The sequence below is a fragment of the Anser cygnoides genome, chromosome 1, assembly GCF_040182565.1.
Source record: "Anser cygnoides isolate HZ-2024a breed goose chromosome 1, Taihu_goose_T2T_genome, whole genome shotgun sequence".
NCBI classification, from domain to species: Eukaryota; Metazoa; Chordata; class Aves; order Anseriformes; family Anatidae; genus Anser; species Anser cygnoides.
In genome coordinates this window covers 79,891,037-79,904,546 of record NC_089873.1, presented here as the reverse complement: position 1 = coordinate 79,904,546, position 13,510 = coordinate 79,891,037, and the positions used below count along the sequence as shown (strand labels likewise).

At 37.8% G+C, this 13,510-nt stretch overlaps 1 protein-coding gene across 9 annotated transcripts in view; it reads right to left on the bottom strand.

Annotated features, from left to right (window-relative positions):
* Nucleotides 1-13,510, bottom strand: part of RECQL (RecQ like helicase) — a 32,724-nt gene that overhangs the window by 11,838 nt on the left and 7,376 nt on the right. For 7 of the 9 annotated variants that reach the window (XM_067000828.1, XM_013195986.3, XM_013195990.3 and 4 more), the window contains 10 exons: nt 11,740-11,938; nt 10,359-10,525; nt 9,762-9,843; nt 8,405-8,553; nt 8,202-8,319; nt 6,435-6,573; nt 5,568-5,659; nt 3,789-4,008; nt 2,790-2,919; nt 1,880-2,590 (listed from right to left, as the gene is read on the bottom strand). In XM_067000828.1, coding sequence (XP_066856929.1) covers nt 2,402-2,590; nt 2,790-2,919; nt 3,789-4,008; nt 5,568-5,659; nt 6,435-6,573; nt 8,202-8,319; nt 8,405-8,553; nt 9,762-9,843; nt 10,359-10,525; nt 11,740-11,938 — 1,485 coding nt within the window. In that variant the 3' untranslated portion in view covers nt 1,880-2,401. Of the gene's footprint in view, nt 1-1,879; nt 2,591-2,789; nt 2,920-3,788; nt 4,009-5,567; nt 5,660-6,434; nt 6,574-8,201; nt 8,320-8,404; nt 8,554-9,761; nt 9,844-10,358; nt 10,526-11,739; nt 11,939-13,510 lie in introns of those variants that run through there. The other 2 variants (XR_010832936.1, XR_010832935.1) reach the window with 1 other exon arrangement.

The window sequence follows — 13,510 nt, the reverse complement described above, 5'->3', positions numbered from 1 at the left end:
TGCTCACAAGGCTCTAAGTTGAGATCAGTTTCAAAGGAGTTGATGAGGGTAATTTCCTGGTTAATGAATTTACCCAACAACATTTTGTAGTCCTGGTATTAGTGTGTCAATATACCTCATTTTCTAGTTGAGGAGAAAGGGGAAATACGGAACCCTAGGGCAAAGAAAGGGCTAAATTTTCACTTGAAAAAAGCTGAAGTCACCAGAACTACAAGCTCGTGGGAGCTTAGCATTTACTTCTGATTGTCAGAGCAAATGAATCTGTGAATGAATGTTCTAGCCTTAGGCATTTGAATGCAACAAGAAAAGTGTTAAGATTTACTCAAGTTCTTAAAATTTTTTAACAAAGTAGTAAGCACATACAGTGTCTACTTCATTAATGGTAGCCAAAGAGTACAAAGAATCAGTACAGTAATTTGTATTAAGTATTTAAAAGCACATAAAGGACATTATCTGTTGGCTCTTATTTTCAGCTTTCAAGGTATTCAAAGATACTTTTAATACACAACCATGACATTCGTATCTTTGAGCTTAAGCACTGCTTAAATGTTAAGCATAAACAGAACAGAAGCCCAGCAGTTGTTACCAGGATTGAAAGTGTAGACAAGGCTGCTCCTTCAGGCTTATTGTCTCAACCAGGCTATTCTTGCTGCCAACCCTGACAAATGCAAGTGGAACAGAAAGCACTAGTGCTTGGTAGCTGCAAAAGACTTTACCAGTTACCAAATACTCATGTTTTTTTTTCCAAATTCATCAAGGTAAGAATAACTCAACAATTCTTTTTATCTTCTGTCCCTTTGCACCTACTATATCAAGGTCTTCCGATGTTCAACTTTAGGCCCAGAGAACATTCAATGTGGAATTCAGTTTTCCTGCCTCCCTCCTTGCAAACATCCCTCCTGTCTTCAAAAAGGAGGATCTCCAGAATGTGCCAGTCAGCATCGCCTTAGCAAAGCATGCTGATCAACCCAACTGACTGAGCTAACTGCCCATGCAAATACAGGGATAGCAATTGATGATGGATACCTTGACTTCAGCAAGTCTCTTGACATGCTCTCTCATAATTTTCTCATTGCTAGAAACATCAGAGATACAGACTGGATAAACATACAACAAGATAGGAAGAAAGTTGTCTAGACCACTTGATTCACAGAACTGAGACTGGTGGTACAAAGTCCAACTGGTCGCTGTTTACTAGTTAAAATCTAGGGTCATTAACAATCTGGATACTGGGATGGGTGTACTCCAGCCAGGCTGCAGATGATGCCAAAGCTGGGGGACCTGCTGCTGCACTGGAAGGCAGGGCTGCTGCTGTTCAGAGAGACCTAGGCAGGCTGGACACATGGGCTGACAGGGAACCTTAAGTTAAAGCCAAAAGCGAAATCCTGCACCTGTGATGTAGTAGCACCAAGCAATGGTACAGGCCTGAGCCTGACTGGTTAGAAAGTAGCTTTGTGGTAAAGGACCAAAGCTCTCAGTAGGTAACAAACTGAACATGAAGCAGCAATGTGTCTTTGCAGCACAGATAACAACTGCACAGTAGACTACATTTACCAAGAATGTAAGCAGCAGTTTGATGGATGTGACTTACTTGTGAGATGATAGCTACAGTGCTGGGTTCATTTTTGGACTTCCCCCTAAAAGAAACTGATACACACTGTTGAGTCCAGCAGAGGTCTGCGAAGCTTTCCAGGGACTTGGGGAGGAGAAGCTGAGATAACTGGATTTGTTCCAGATTAAGAAGAAAAAAAGCTGAAGTGGAAGGGGATTGTTGTCTTGAACTACCTAATGGAAGAGCATAGCAGCAATGGGGCCAGACTCTTCTCAGAAGAGCACAGTGATAGGACATGAGGCAAAAGACAAGCTGCAATACAGGAAGTAACCATTAGCTCTAAGAAATTTCCTTTATTCTTTTTTTGGCATGAAGCTGCTCAAACACAAGAGCAGGTTCTGAGAGAGGCTGTGAAATCTCCATCCATGGAGATAATCAAAACTCAACTGGACGCAGCCCTGAGCACACTGTTCTGACTGGAACCACTTTGAGCAGAAGACTGGATTAGATTTCTGGAAGTCCCTTCCAACCTGTGACTCTGCAATATTTACTACAGTAGTTTCTATAAACTAGACTTCCAAAAGAGTTAATAAAGGCAACATAATAATTACTTACAGTTTGTAGTCATTGCTGTATCGTAAGATACACACAATTATTTTGATATCAAGCAATTTTCCCTTAACCACAAGACTTTTGCTAGACTTGAGGATTTTAAAGATCCTCGTTTAAGTTAAATTTTAATTTTAAAAGCACACAAAAATACCATTACTAAAACACAAATCGAGCTTACACACTGGATTGTCCATGGAGAGGCAAACATGATGAGATCCTAAATGTCAACTGTACAACTCAGTCAAGAACTACTGGCTGGTCACGTCCACCTGCTTGAAGCTTAAACTTCTTTGCTTTTAAGTTAGATCCAGAGTTATGCCGCTTACGTTCTTGTGACTTCTTCACTGCTGAATCTTGGACAGTCTCTGAAATAGTCTGAGCATTTTCACTACTTCCTTTTGAAGCTGAAGACTCAGATGGTTTATTCTGTAAGTTATAAACAATTCTATTCAAATTCTAACGTTGGTTTTCTTTCTTAGTGTTCCCATGCAAAAGAGAAGATTATGTCTATCTCAAATCCCATTGATTGTATTATTATACAAAATAAATTGAACAGGTGCCAACCTCTTAAAATAAACTCTAATGGAAAGGTATACATATAGCAAGTTGGTACAGATATAATTACCCTGTGAACACTTTTCTTGTTTGTTGTCCCTTGTATTGTGATGCGGTGAGCCTCATTTTTCAGCAGTCCCGCTTTTGGTCCTATCTTCAGGTAGGATATTGTAGCAAATGCCGTGAAGCTGAAGTCTTCCCTGTATAAATTAAATCAGTTTTATACAGAAGGTTGAGAACAAAGTCAGGATAGAGCATGCAAGTAAAAAAACAGGACACGTATGGTAATCCTTCTGATTGATGTTCCAAACAGCAGCTTGATTCTGCCTTACCTAGCCAAGCGGATAGTCACTTAATTTAGAGTGAATCTGGTCAATGCTTAGCATAGTTTAATTTGTGGACTTTTATACGTATGCACACACACATCTCAGTCTTCTGGAATACATGCAGGAAAATGAGGAAAAAATGTAATTGGTCATCTGCTCACTCTCTCTAGAGTATAAAAAGTCAGCTGCATAAAAGGATGCAAAAAAATCTAGTCAAAAAATAAAGGGATTAAATGTTCAATTTGTGCACATTCTTGGAATTTTCTGAAACTATATGGAAAAAAAAACATATGACACAGAAAACTAGATTACACAAGAAGCACTGCTGTTATTTTCGCTATGCTTTCTTAAAATTTCTGAATACCACTCTCCACATTAGCCAGCCTGTCCTGACTTAAACTCTATATGGGCAATCCCATTTGCTTTGCTTATCCATGGCATGTAAATAATATTCAGTATAAATAGCAGACTTCTCTGGAATGAAGCTTCCTGCAGACTTCTAACTGCAGAAGACCCCAACTTTTTAAAATTGTGAGAGATGCAGTGTTTTGAGTATTCCTACATTTCTATTTTAACATTTTCATGTAGAAATACAGTAGTTTTTTTTTTTTTTTTTAAATACATTAAACAGTTCTGAATACAAGACTACGGAATATATCCATTAATATTGTAGAGAAACAACATGGCAATAAAGAAAAATGACTACTAGTTGTTCAAGAAGAAAGGAGTACTGCCATACATACCTCAGATACTGCTGCAGCAGTAAATGGGCAACGATTCTCTCCAGTTCCTCTCGAGGGAGCTTTGGTGGAGTAACTTCAGCCACCCTTAATTTTGATACACCTTTCCCAGACCATGCATCAACTAACTTCAGTGGAGTGAGTTTCTCACTCATGTTTTCAGCTTGCTCAAGTATCTTGATTAGATCCCTGCAGTACCCTGTGATATCCATTTTCTCAAGTGCTACAAGTAAAAATGACATAATATTAAATTGTAAGTCATCACATATAGTTATTTAGATAGTATCCATATGTATATTAGGTGTGTATATATAAGCACTTTTACATGTATAGCTAAATCTTTCTGTATATGTATATATGTGCCATGTAATGCCAATGCTTTCAGTGTTTTTTTGTTTGTTTTTTAAACTATAACTTAACAAATGGAGCTGTAACTTTTCATCGGTCCAAGTAGGATATACTTGCAGTGAAATTTACATTTATCTTTCTACTTCGTTATTAAAACACCTGCAAGCATGTTTACAGGTTTATATTACAAATGTTTACACTACAAACCGCCAGTTATTTCAAAGAAACACTTCCAAAGCATAATATTTGTACAGTAGCTACTATATTATTCTGCAACTGGATTCATTTTCCTCACCCATAATACTTATTATGGAAAGATCAGAGGTCAAAGAAAAACTGAGGAACATACACAAGGCATTTCTTCTCTCAAAACACTAACTGACAAAATAAGAGAGAAAAAATGTCACCGTACAGATTATCTTCATAATGAATAATTATTACACAGCAGTAACACACATATCCAAGCAGAACATAACGATCATGCTTCTACTGCATGATCAGATCATGGCACAGAATTACCCCAAATACCTTCCTCCAATACTAAGAATTAACTACTGAAAAGCCAGTACTACTCCTAGGTTTCCTCAGACCTCACTTATCTGTCAAGAGACCCTGATGGTAAAGCAGCAGAACAGGACATATTTCAACTATACTTCGCTACATTGCAGCTTTAAGTCTTGGGTACAAGCCAGATCCATACTTTCTTCAACCTCTGAGGCAGGTATAAATTTCACCTATGCCTTGATTTTGCCGAACAACTTTATTATATAAATAGAACTTTATAATGCAAAAAAAGTTAAACATCTTTGTTTTGTCCACTTTACCTCCAAAAAGTATACAAGAAAAAAGAAAGTGTAATTCCCCAGGATGCCTGTGGGCAAAACGGAAGAACTTGTGTTCGATAATTGCATTCTACTGAAATCATCCTCTTCTACCATGCAGACTGGTTTGTTTCAGCTCCTCTCCCAAATTCCATGCATATCCGGCCCATATGCCTTCCCTCTTATAATCCTAACTTTCTTCTAAAGGAAGAGCACATGCCAGACAGATGTTGTGCTGTTAGAGCTAGCACACAGAAAAATCCTGAATTAGTGTGCTCAGTGCACACAAGCATCACATGCACACTCCTGACAAATGCAGGACTCATGAGCACGCAGCACTGAAATCCTTTGATATTTTACTGCTAAGTCTGAAAGATACCAAGTGTTTGGCATCATGCAAAAAGCCAGCCTAGGAGGTATCCTGCTAAACACCCTGTATTTAGCAACACTAAATCACTGTAAACTGATGTTCATGACAGAAGTTGCACCTTGGAAACAGGCAGTATCTTAAACATGCTTTACAGAAGTTGCTTACAGTTGGTTTAAACTAGATTATTTTTAAGCTAACCTTTTCCATGTTCTCTCTCCTTGTTTGTAAAAACAATTTACTTACAGTTTTCTCTGCAGCAGTTATCACACATTCTGTTGCAGTGTGCAGAATCCCATACTTCATCAAAATGATGGGCTATGAGGACCCGGCGACACCTGAAAGAATGGAATAGCAAGGAGGGGCTATGGAAGATAAATTTACACACCTGTGTTACGAATCATGAAAATGGCAAAAGTTCCTCTGGTTAAGCTTGTATCTCAAAACCAGCATAAAGAATTGTCTCAGGAAAATCAGAAGACAAATACTGCAACATAGTATCCCTGTCAATCATGCTAACAGGAGTAATCAATAGCTTTCAGTAATAGTAAATACTGCACTGGGGACAGTTCTGTTAAAGCAGAAAAATAAGTATGATCTGCAATTCCAGTAGAATGAAAAAAATTTTCATAACATAAACTGATTCTTAGAATGAGACCAACAAAGGCTGCGTTGAATGCATGAATGATCTATAACACAGAAGTGTTTTCCATGACGTATTCAATACAGCTCAGTATAGCAGATAAACCATTAAACACATCTGGATTCCTCTGTAGCCATCAAACACTGTTACCTTAGAGTAAAAAACACAGTGTTCCAGTACTTGCTCTGAATGGGATTTGAAATCCAAACGCTGTTTGTTGACAGATATTTTATGTCAATGTAACAGCTTCCAGACCATTATCGTGAAGCTGACAAGCAACGTATCAACATTCAGTTATGTGTAAGAGTACACATAGTAGGCAGCCAAACTACAAACCCCAAACTCAAGACTCTGTTACAAAGGCAGTGTTTCTACACTGTGCTGTTTGTTTGTTGTTAAATAGCCTTAAAAACAAACTACAAAATTAGCCTATTTAAAACCTAAGCAACCTAGCCACTATAGTAACTTACTTGCTTGCATTCTGGCAGTAAGACACCATATCGTACAGCTTCTCTTGCCCTACATTTTCCATCACTACCATTGAGCTGATTCTGAATATATCTCCAAAACCATAATACAAAATGCAGTCAGCTTTTTGGTCATCCCTACCTGAAATGCATTAAAACAAACACAAAACGTAGAGTTTAAGCATCTTCTGGTACAAATTCCACTCTTATCTGCATTGGCTTCTGCAGCCCCCATAGAGTACACCAATGTAATAGACTATCAAGCATAATAAATCAGCCAACAGAACATAGCATGATACAGACTAGAAAGAAAATATATTTAGAACAGTCTTCTACAACTACAGAATCAAGCAAACTAAAAATAGTACACAAAGATTCAGATTCTTAAACAACTAAAATACAATATTACTGTGACACTGAAAATCAATGCAACCACCACTTCCTCACCCTACATCTCTTGGAAAATTCTATCCAAATATATATTGAAGCCTAATTCATACTTGATTAAAAGACACTGTGACCTTCAAATATCTCATTATGTATTCATGATAACAAATGAAGAGAGAATTATTTATGATTTGACAAATTACTCAATTTAAAACTAACTGTGCCTTCTATAGCTGAACTTGGATCATCTCTTCCTTCCTGTTGGCCACCCCTCCTGATGATGTGATGGGTGCCCTCCTAATGTTTGCAAGATCCAGAGAGCTGAGAAGGCCTGAAGAACGAACACTTTCTAGAAGTTTAACATAAAACAGAAAGGAACTACTTCACTTGGATAGGTAGTTGGAGGAAAAAGGCAAGTTTCATAAGCTAAGTGATACGTTCAGGCAGGTGAACAGGAGTGCTTAATGACCCTCCACCCCCTGCAGAAGAATCCCATTTAAATAAAATTATGTAAAAAGGAAGCAGATAAAAGCTTGTTGAAATCACCCTAAGTTGATAAACACTGTGAAATAACTATTTAGCACCTGTAAGACCCCTGCCTCACCTATTTCTATACTTCCTGTTACGTCCAGCACTATCTAAAAGTAACCAGATTCTAGTGCAAGCATATACAAACTCCCAAAAACTTTGACAGCTTTTATATTTCTTCAGCCAACATTGAAGCCAAGTTCTATCATAGAAGCACAGTTAACATCTCAACCAATTGCCCTTCTTGGTCCTTACAAGGCTTTCTTTCACATATCTGTCTTTGAAAAAATAAGAGTGAGCACAAGCTAAAAAAAAAAAAACAAAAACCGAACATCCAACAACAAAAAACACAATTTTTTTTTAAAGCTACACCAGCTGTTTAGTGCTGCTATACACTGGTCAACCCTTAAAATTCTAACCCTCAGGCTCCCCATCCCACTTGTATTTCTGTGGCCAGTAAAATTCAGAGAGATCATACACCATCTACAGAAAATCTGAGCAGATTATGCATCCCAGTTGCTATGCAAAGAAAACAATATCCTTTCTGTGACAAATCTAATCAATGTCACATCAGGGAATTATTCTGGTATGCCACAGATGCCACAAAAATCAAGTAATCCCAAAAAATGCTGAGTAATGGGCTAGATATTCAGTTATTTTTGCTACACTACAGTGCAGAGGCCTCAGATCATGAATGGTTTTTGTATCTGCTTTAAAGACTAAGTAGAGGCACAGTGGAGTTATACACTTTGTAGCCCAACTCACAGACATGCACATGTATCTGAAATGAAAGAACAATTTTACTGGTTAAATAGATGTCAGCTGATGCTTTGCAAATGCTGTTTACTACAATACCTGCACGTCCGCTCTCTTGGTAGTAGTTCTCCATTGACTTGCTCATGGAATGATGAATTACAAACCTCACATCAGGTTTATCAATTCCCATGCCAAAAGCAACAGTTGCCACTACAACCTGAAATAAGATTAAGAAACCATCAAGGTACTAAAACACAATTTGTTTAAATGAGACAGAAGTCTGTGAAAAGTATCTACTTAACCTGGATTTGATTTGCTGCCCATCCTTTATGAACTTTGGTCTTATATTTAGCATCCATATTTGCATGGTATGTCCCTGCCTTGATTCCCAGTTTCTGCAAACTCATAGTAACTTGCTCAGAGTCCTTCTGAGAAAAGCAGTACACTATTCCTGCACAAAAGTGAAAGACGCCTTATTGTATGTCTTCAAAAATATTAAAAAACAACGACAACAAAACAATCCCCAATACTTAAGGAGAAAAAAAAATTAAATAAAAATTAGTAAGTGGTCCTCATGCCTATTCAACATCTGGTATTGGTAGCCATGAATGGAATTTAAATAATCAATTTGAAAAAGACAAAATAGGCAAAAGGTAATATTCAAGTCCTCCTAACAGGCTTCCTACACTATGCAAAAAGTGGCTTACTTATCTTTTAGGGTTTTCTCCTACTGCAGAGAAAAAGAGTTCAGTCTCCAGCTTTGGCTTGTAGACTGAAGAGAAAATATGGATGCCAATCTGCATAATCATGGCAGTATTCTATCAATGTTCAAGGTAGACAATGCTTGTTAGTGCTTATGTAAAGTGGTCCCTTTATTAAAGGGTTCCATCATGTCCCTCATGACATCTGAGATCTCACGTGAGATGTTTCAGATGAACTTCATGCGTTTTCAGTTAAATCAACTTTTTGTCATTAGTCAGTTTGGGCTGTCTACAATTACACACAAAGCCATGCAGTTTGTAATAATTTCAGTGCAGTTCTGTACACAGGGAGCTGCCCATTACAGCCACAGAGTTCTACAGCAGAGACAGGGACTGACTGCTGCTCCAGAAAACTGGGTCCTGTTGCCTTTGTAATATGACTGCCCTCTTGATTTGCAGTACATAATTCTACTGGTTGCATAAAGTCCAGCTTTTACAGTTCTACATTCATCACAGAAGCACAATTCACCCCATCATCCATCCATCCCGGGCACTGAGTAATACATTAATTTTATGATCACATATGAAAAAGAACTGTTAAAGGTATTAACTACACTAACACAGATACTATATGGGAATGAAGTAAGAACATACAGAAGTTTTTTGAGATTTGTTTTTACTGTCTTAAAAATTGCTATTATTCTTACCTATGTAAACATTGTCCTACATAAGTCAACATTATATTTAAATACTTCAGAAGATACAAGTAAAGAATGAAAAGATTAATTACTCAAGGTAGGGATCTTACTAAGTTTCATCTCTTTTAACGTTGACTGTTCAATGTAAGGTGAAAGTGGAATTTCTCTATATGTTTCTCCGTATGTTTCTATATGATCATTTGAAGTCATTCCTATAATGCTGAAGATTATAAATAATAACATGCTTTTACACTGTTTACCTGAGAGCCCTTTGTATCTTCCATTAATGACCTTAACAATGTCCTCAATGAAATCTTCATTACTTGAAGGTTTATGCCGAACCTCAGAGGAAAATACACACGTGTCAGAGAGTTCTTCAAGTTGGTAAACAATCTGTCAAACAATTCTATCACCCTACTTCTCCCAGTACAATAAATACAACTGCTCTGTCATTTAACCAAAATTACCATACTTCAAAAGCCCACAAATTTTCCCACAAAGAACAATGAAAGAAGATACAGCCAGACTGAAAATACAGTACAACACAATAATTCACACATTTTTGCAATGATATGACATACTTTCCAATAAGTTGCAGCAGTCTGAGCCTGCTGCCCTCCTCTCCCCTGTACACAGCCCTGTCTGTGAAGCCTTGCTCACAGAGAACTGGGCAGCCCACATTCCTATGCAGATGATTGCAAGTTCAGATCAAGTCATTAAACAACACCGTCATTAAGTTGCAAGCTATATATTATGAAAATGGGTAATTGGCAATCTATCCTGAAATTCATCAGCTGCAACTTACAGAAGATAACATGACTGTGATACAGTTCAACAAACAGGTAATAAGAACATACCTCATAGTAAAGATTGGGCCGGTTGAAAGATGCAGTAAAAGTAATGCATTTCTGAACATGCAAAATTGTCTGAGCATCCTTTAAAACATGATTTGTAGCAGTTGCAGTTAACCCAATCAAGGGAGCATTGGGAAACTGTCTTTTCAAGATACCAAGGGACTTGTAGTCTAAGCAAGAATACAAAAAGGGGAAAGGAAAATGTCTTATCCCACAGATCCAAAGTTTAAAAAAAAGATATTCATCTTGATAGTATTATATGGGATAATAATGCAATAAATGTTGCTGATATTACTATTACTGCTAGTTACCACAGAGCTAATTTATATATCCAACTGAAGTAATAAGAAGGTTGTACTTAACAAAATGATTACCTTCTCTTCTAATTGAATTTTATAGAAGTCACAATTCAAAAGGCAAAACATTGAAATAGAACTTCTTAAAAATTATAAAAATTTAAGTCGCATTGCATTAACCAACATTCAGATTATTTTGCAAGTCTGCTTTTAAGAAGAGGGTTGTTTTTTTTTTTTTGTAAATACAGCTTTGATAAGAAACAAGCAATGTGGAATTTGAAAAAAATACTGAATAAAGACTATACTAAGGAAATATTTTAAAAGGCTCAGTGCTGACAATGACTTGTTGCCTCCAAACAGAAATGCAGCCAGAGATACATATCTAAATTCCACATTGCCTGTTTCACTTGCACCAGCTCTTTGCTCAGACACCTTTTTTTTTTAAAAAAAATCAAAACTGCAAAGGTTGACTTCACAGTTATTTTTGCACCAAATCAAAGTTTTTCTTTTAAAGGCAAAGAGACAGTAAGTTAGTTTTCTACAACTGACAAGTTAAGAAACAATCTGAAGCACCTTTTCTTTCCCCGAAAATCAAGGGCATTTATTTCAAACTGCTTTAGAAGCAATTAAAATATATCACATGAATTTCCAAAACATTATCATCACCTCTAATGCAGATATCTTATCAGATTATGAGCCTTGGCATCCTAGAATGAAATTCGTTACCTCATCCAGAGTGCCAAAAGAGTGGTATAAAAAATTACCCATTTTTTTCCTGTAGCAGATTAAAGATGACTGTACTGGCTATATTACAGGAGGCAGCCGAAAACAGTTTCATTAGCAGCTTTTCAGGATATTGACAGCAGAATGTATAATGAAATTGCTGCAACTTGCATGAACTTAGCTCCTGGACAAGGACAGAGCCATTTGCGAATTAAAAGTCCATGAGCTAACACAGATTCTTGCCATACCTAAGTATGGAAGTACTTATTTAACAAGTGAAGAAAGAACTTGGCTTTATTCCAGGCCTAACTTAGTATTTATTGATGCCTGAATAACACTGCATACTGGATTACTAATGAGCATACCAGGCCTGAAGTCATGGCCCCACTGGCTACAACAGTGGACCTCATCTACAGCAATGTGAGCAAGACACCCCGCTTGGTAAGCTTTCTCTAGCTTTGACATGAACATTTTGCTTTTTGCAATCTTCTCCGGGGTCACATAAATGAGCTTCAGTTGTGAATTTCTGTTTAGCATTTCAGTATGAACCCACTTCACGTGTTCCTGTTCAAAACAAAAGGAGAAATCAAAGGCGAACAAACTAGAGCAACACACTGAAGTTGCTTACTGCTAAGATTCTTAAGAGGTTATTAACAATTCAAAGGGGGGTGATTAACACAGACTGATAAACTGTTACATAGTATTTACTGCTACTGTAAGTCTTTGCAGCTGATCACTACATATAAAACATTCATTTTTATACTTGGAAAATTTGTTGCAGGACCTTGAAATAGCAAACTATTGAAAGTTTGTCTTTGTTTAAGCGTGTACTATCTGCATTTTCCCATTAAGCTATAACATACCAAACAAACCTGTGGTACTACAAGTACCAACCGTAACTTCTATTACTGAATTTTCAAGGTGCTCTACCTCAAAGCTCACTCTAAGTTTGGCAAGTTGCATCAGGCCACTTCCCTACCAAACACACTCTCATGTGCAATTTAATGACTACGGCCTCCTGTCAATCAAGAAAAAAAATATTTCACTATGAAAAGCAATTGACTAATAACAGACCGGGAAATACATTGCTTGCTGGTCTCAGGATCAGTTTACCATCCCAAAGTAAGATAAGTAAAAGCCTGCATTCCTCACCATGTCACTACTAGATAATAATAATCACCTCCTCCAACCTTCTTTCAAATCTAGAAACTGAGTAAAAACAGAATAAACACCAAACAAAGGTAGCTCACATCCTTTAAATAGCCCCATTAAATCTATTTATTCCCTGAAAGATGTTAGCTTAAATGTGTTCTTGTTATTAAAACAAGAAAACAAGAAATTTCCATGAGCCAGCAGTGTGCCCTGGTGGCCAAGAAGGCCAACAGCATCCTGCCATGCATAAAAAGGAGCGTGGCCAAGGGAGATGATCCTCCGCCTCTACTCTGCCCTGGTCAGGCCTCACCTGGAGTACTGTGTCCAGTTATGGGCTCCCTGGCACAAAAAAGACAGGGATCTTCGGGAAAGAGTCCAGCAGAGGGCAACAAAGATAATATAGGGAAGATGGCTCCAGGCCCTGTGAGGAAAGACTGAGAGACTTGGGTCTGTTCAGCCTTGAGAAGAGAAGACTGAGAGGAGATCTTATTAATGTTTACAAATATCTTAAGTGTGGGAGACAGAGGGATATGGCCAACCTCCTTCCAGTGGTTTGTGGGAATAGGACAAGGGGCAATGGTCAAAAAATGGAGCACAGGAAGTTCCACACCAACATGAGAAAGAACTTCTTCACGGTGAGGGTGACAGCACTGGAACAGGCTGCCCAGGGAGGTTGTGGAGTCTCCTTCTCTGGAGATATTCAAGGCCCGTCTGGACACCTACCTGGGCAACCTGCTCTAGGGAACCTACTTTGGCAGGGGGGTTGGACCCGATGATCTCTCGAGGTCCCTTCCAACCCCTACAATTCTGTGATTCTGTAATGCTAAACTCGATCATGTTATCCATACCACAGCATATATCTGGCAAGATACTGTTGACAGAATGGCATTAGCTGCTAAAACCATGCCATTCATTCAGCATTCATAAATAACAAGAACAGAGGCAAGACACCAGCATGTATTTCATAAAAAGGCATCAAAATTG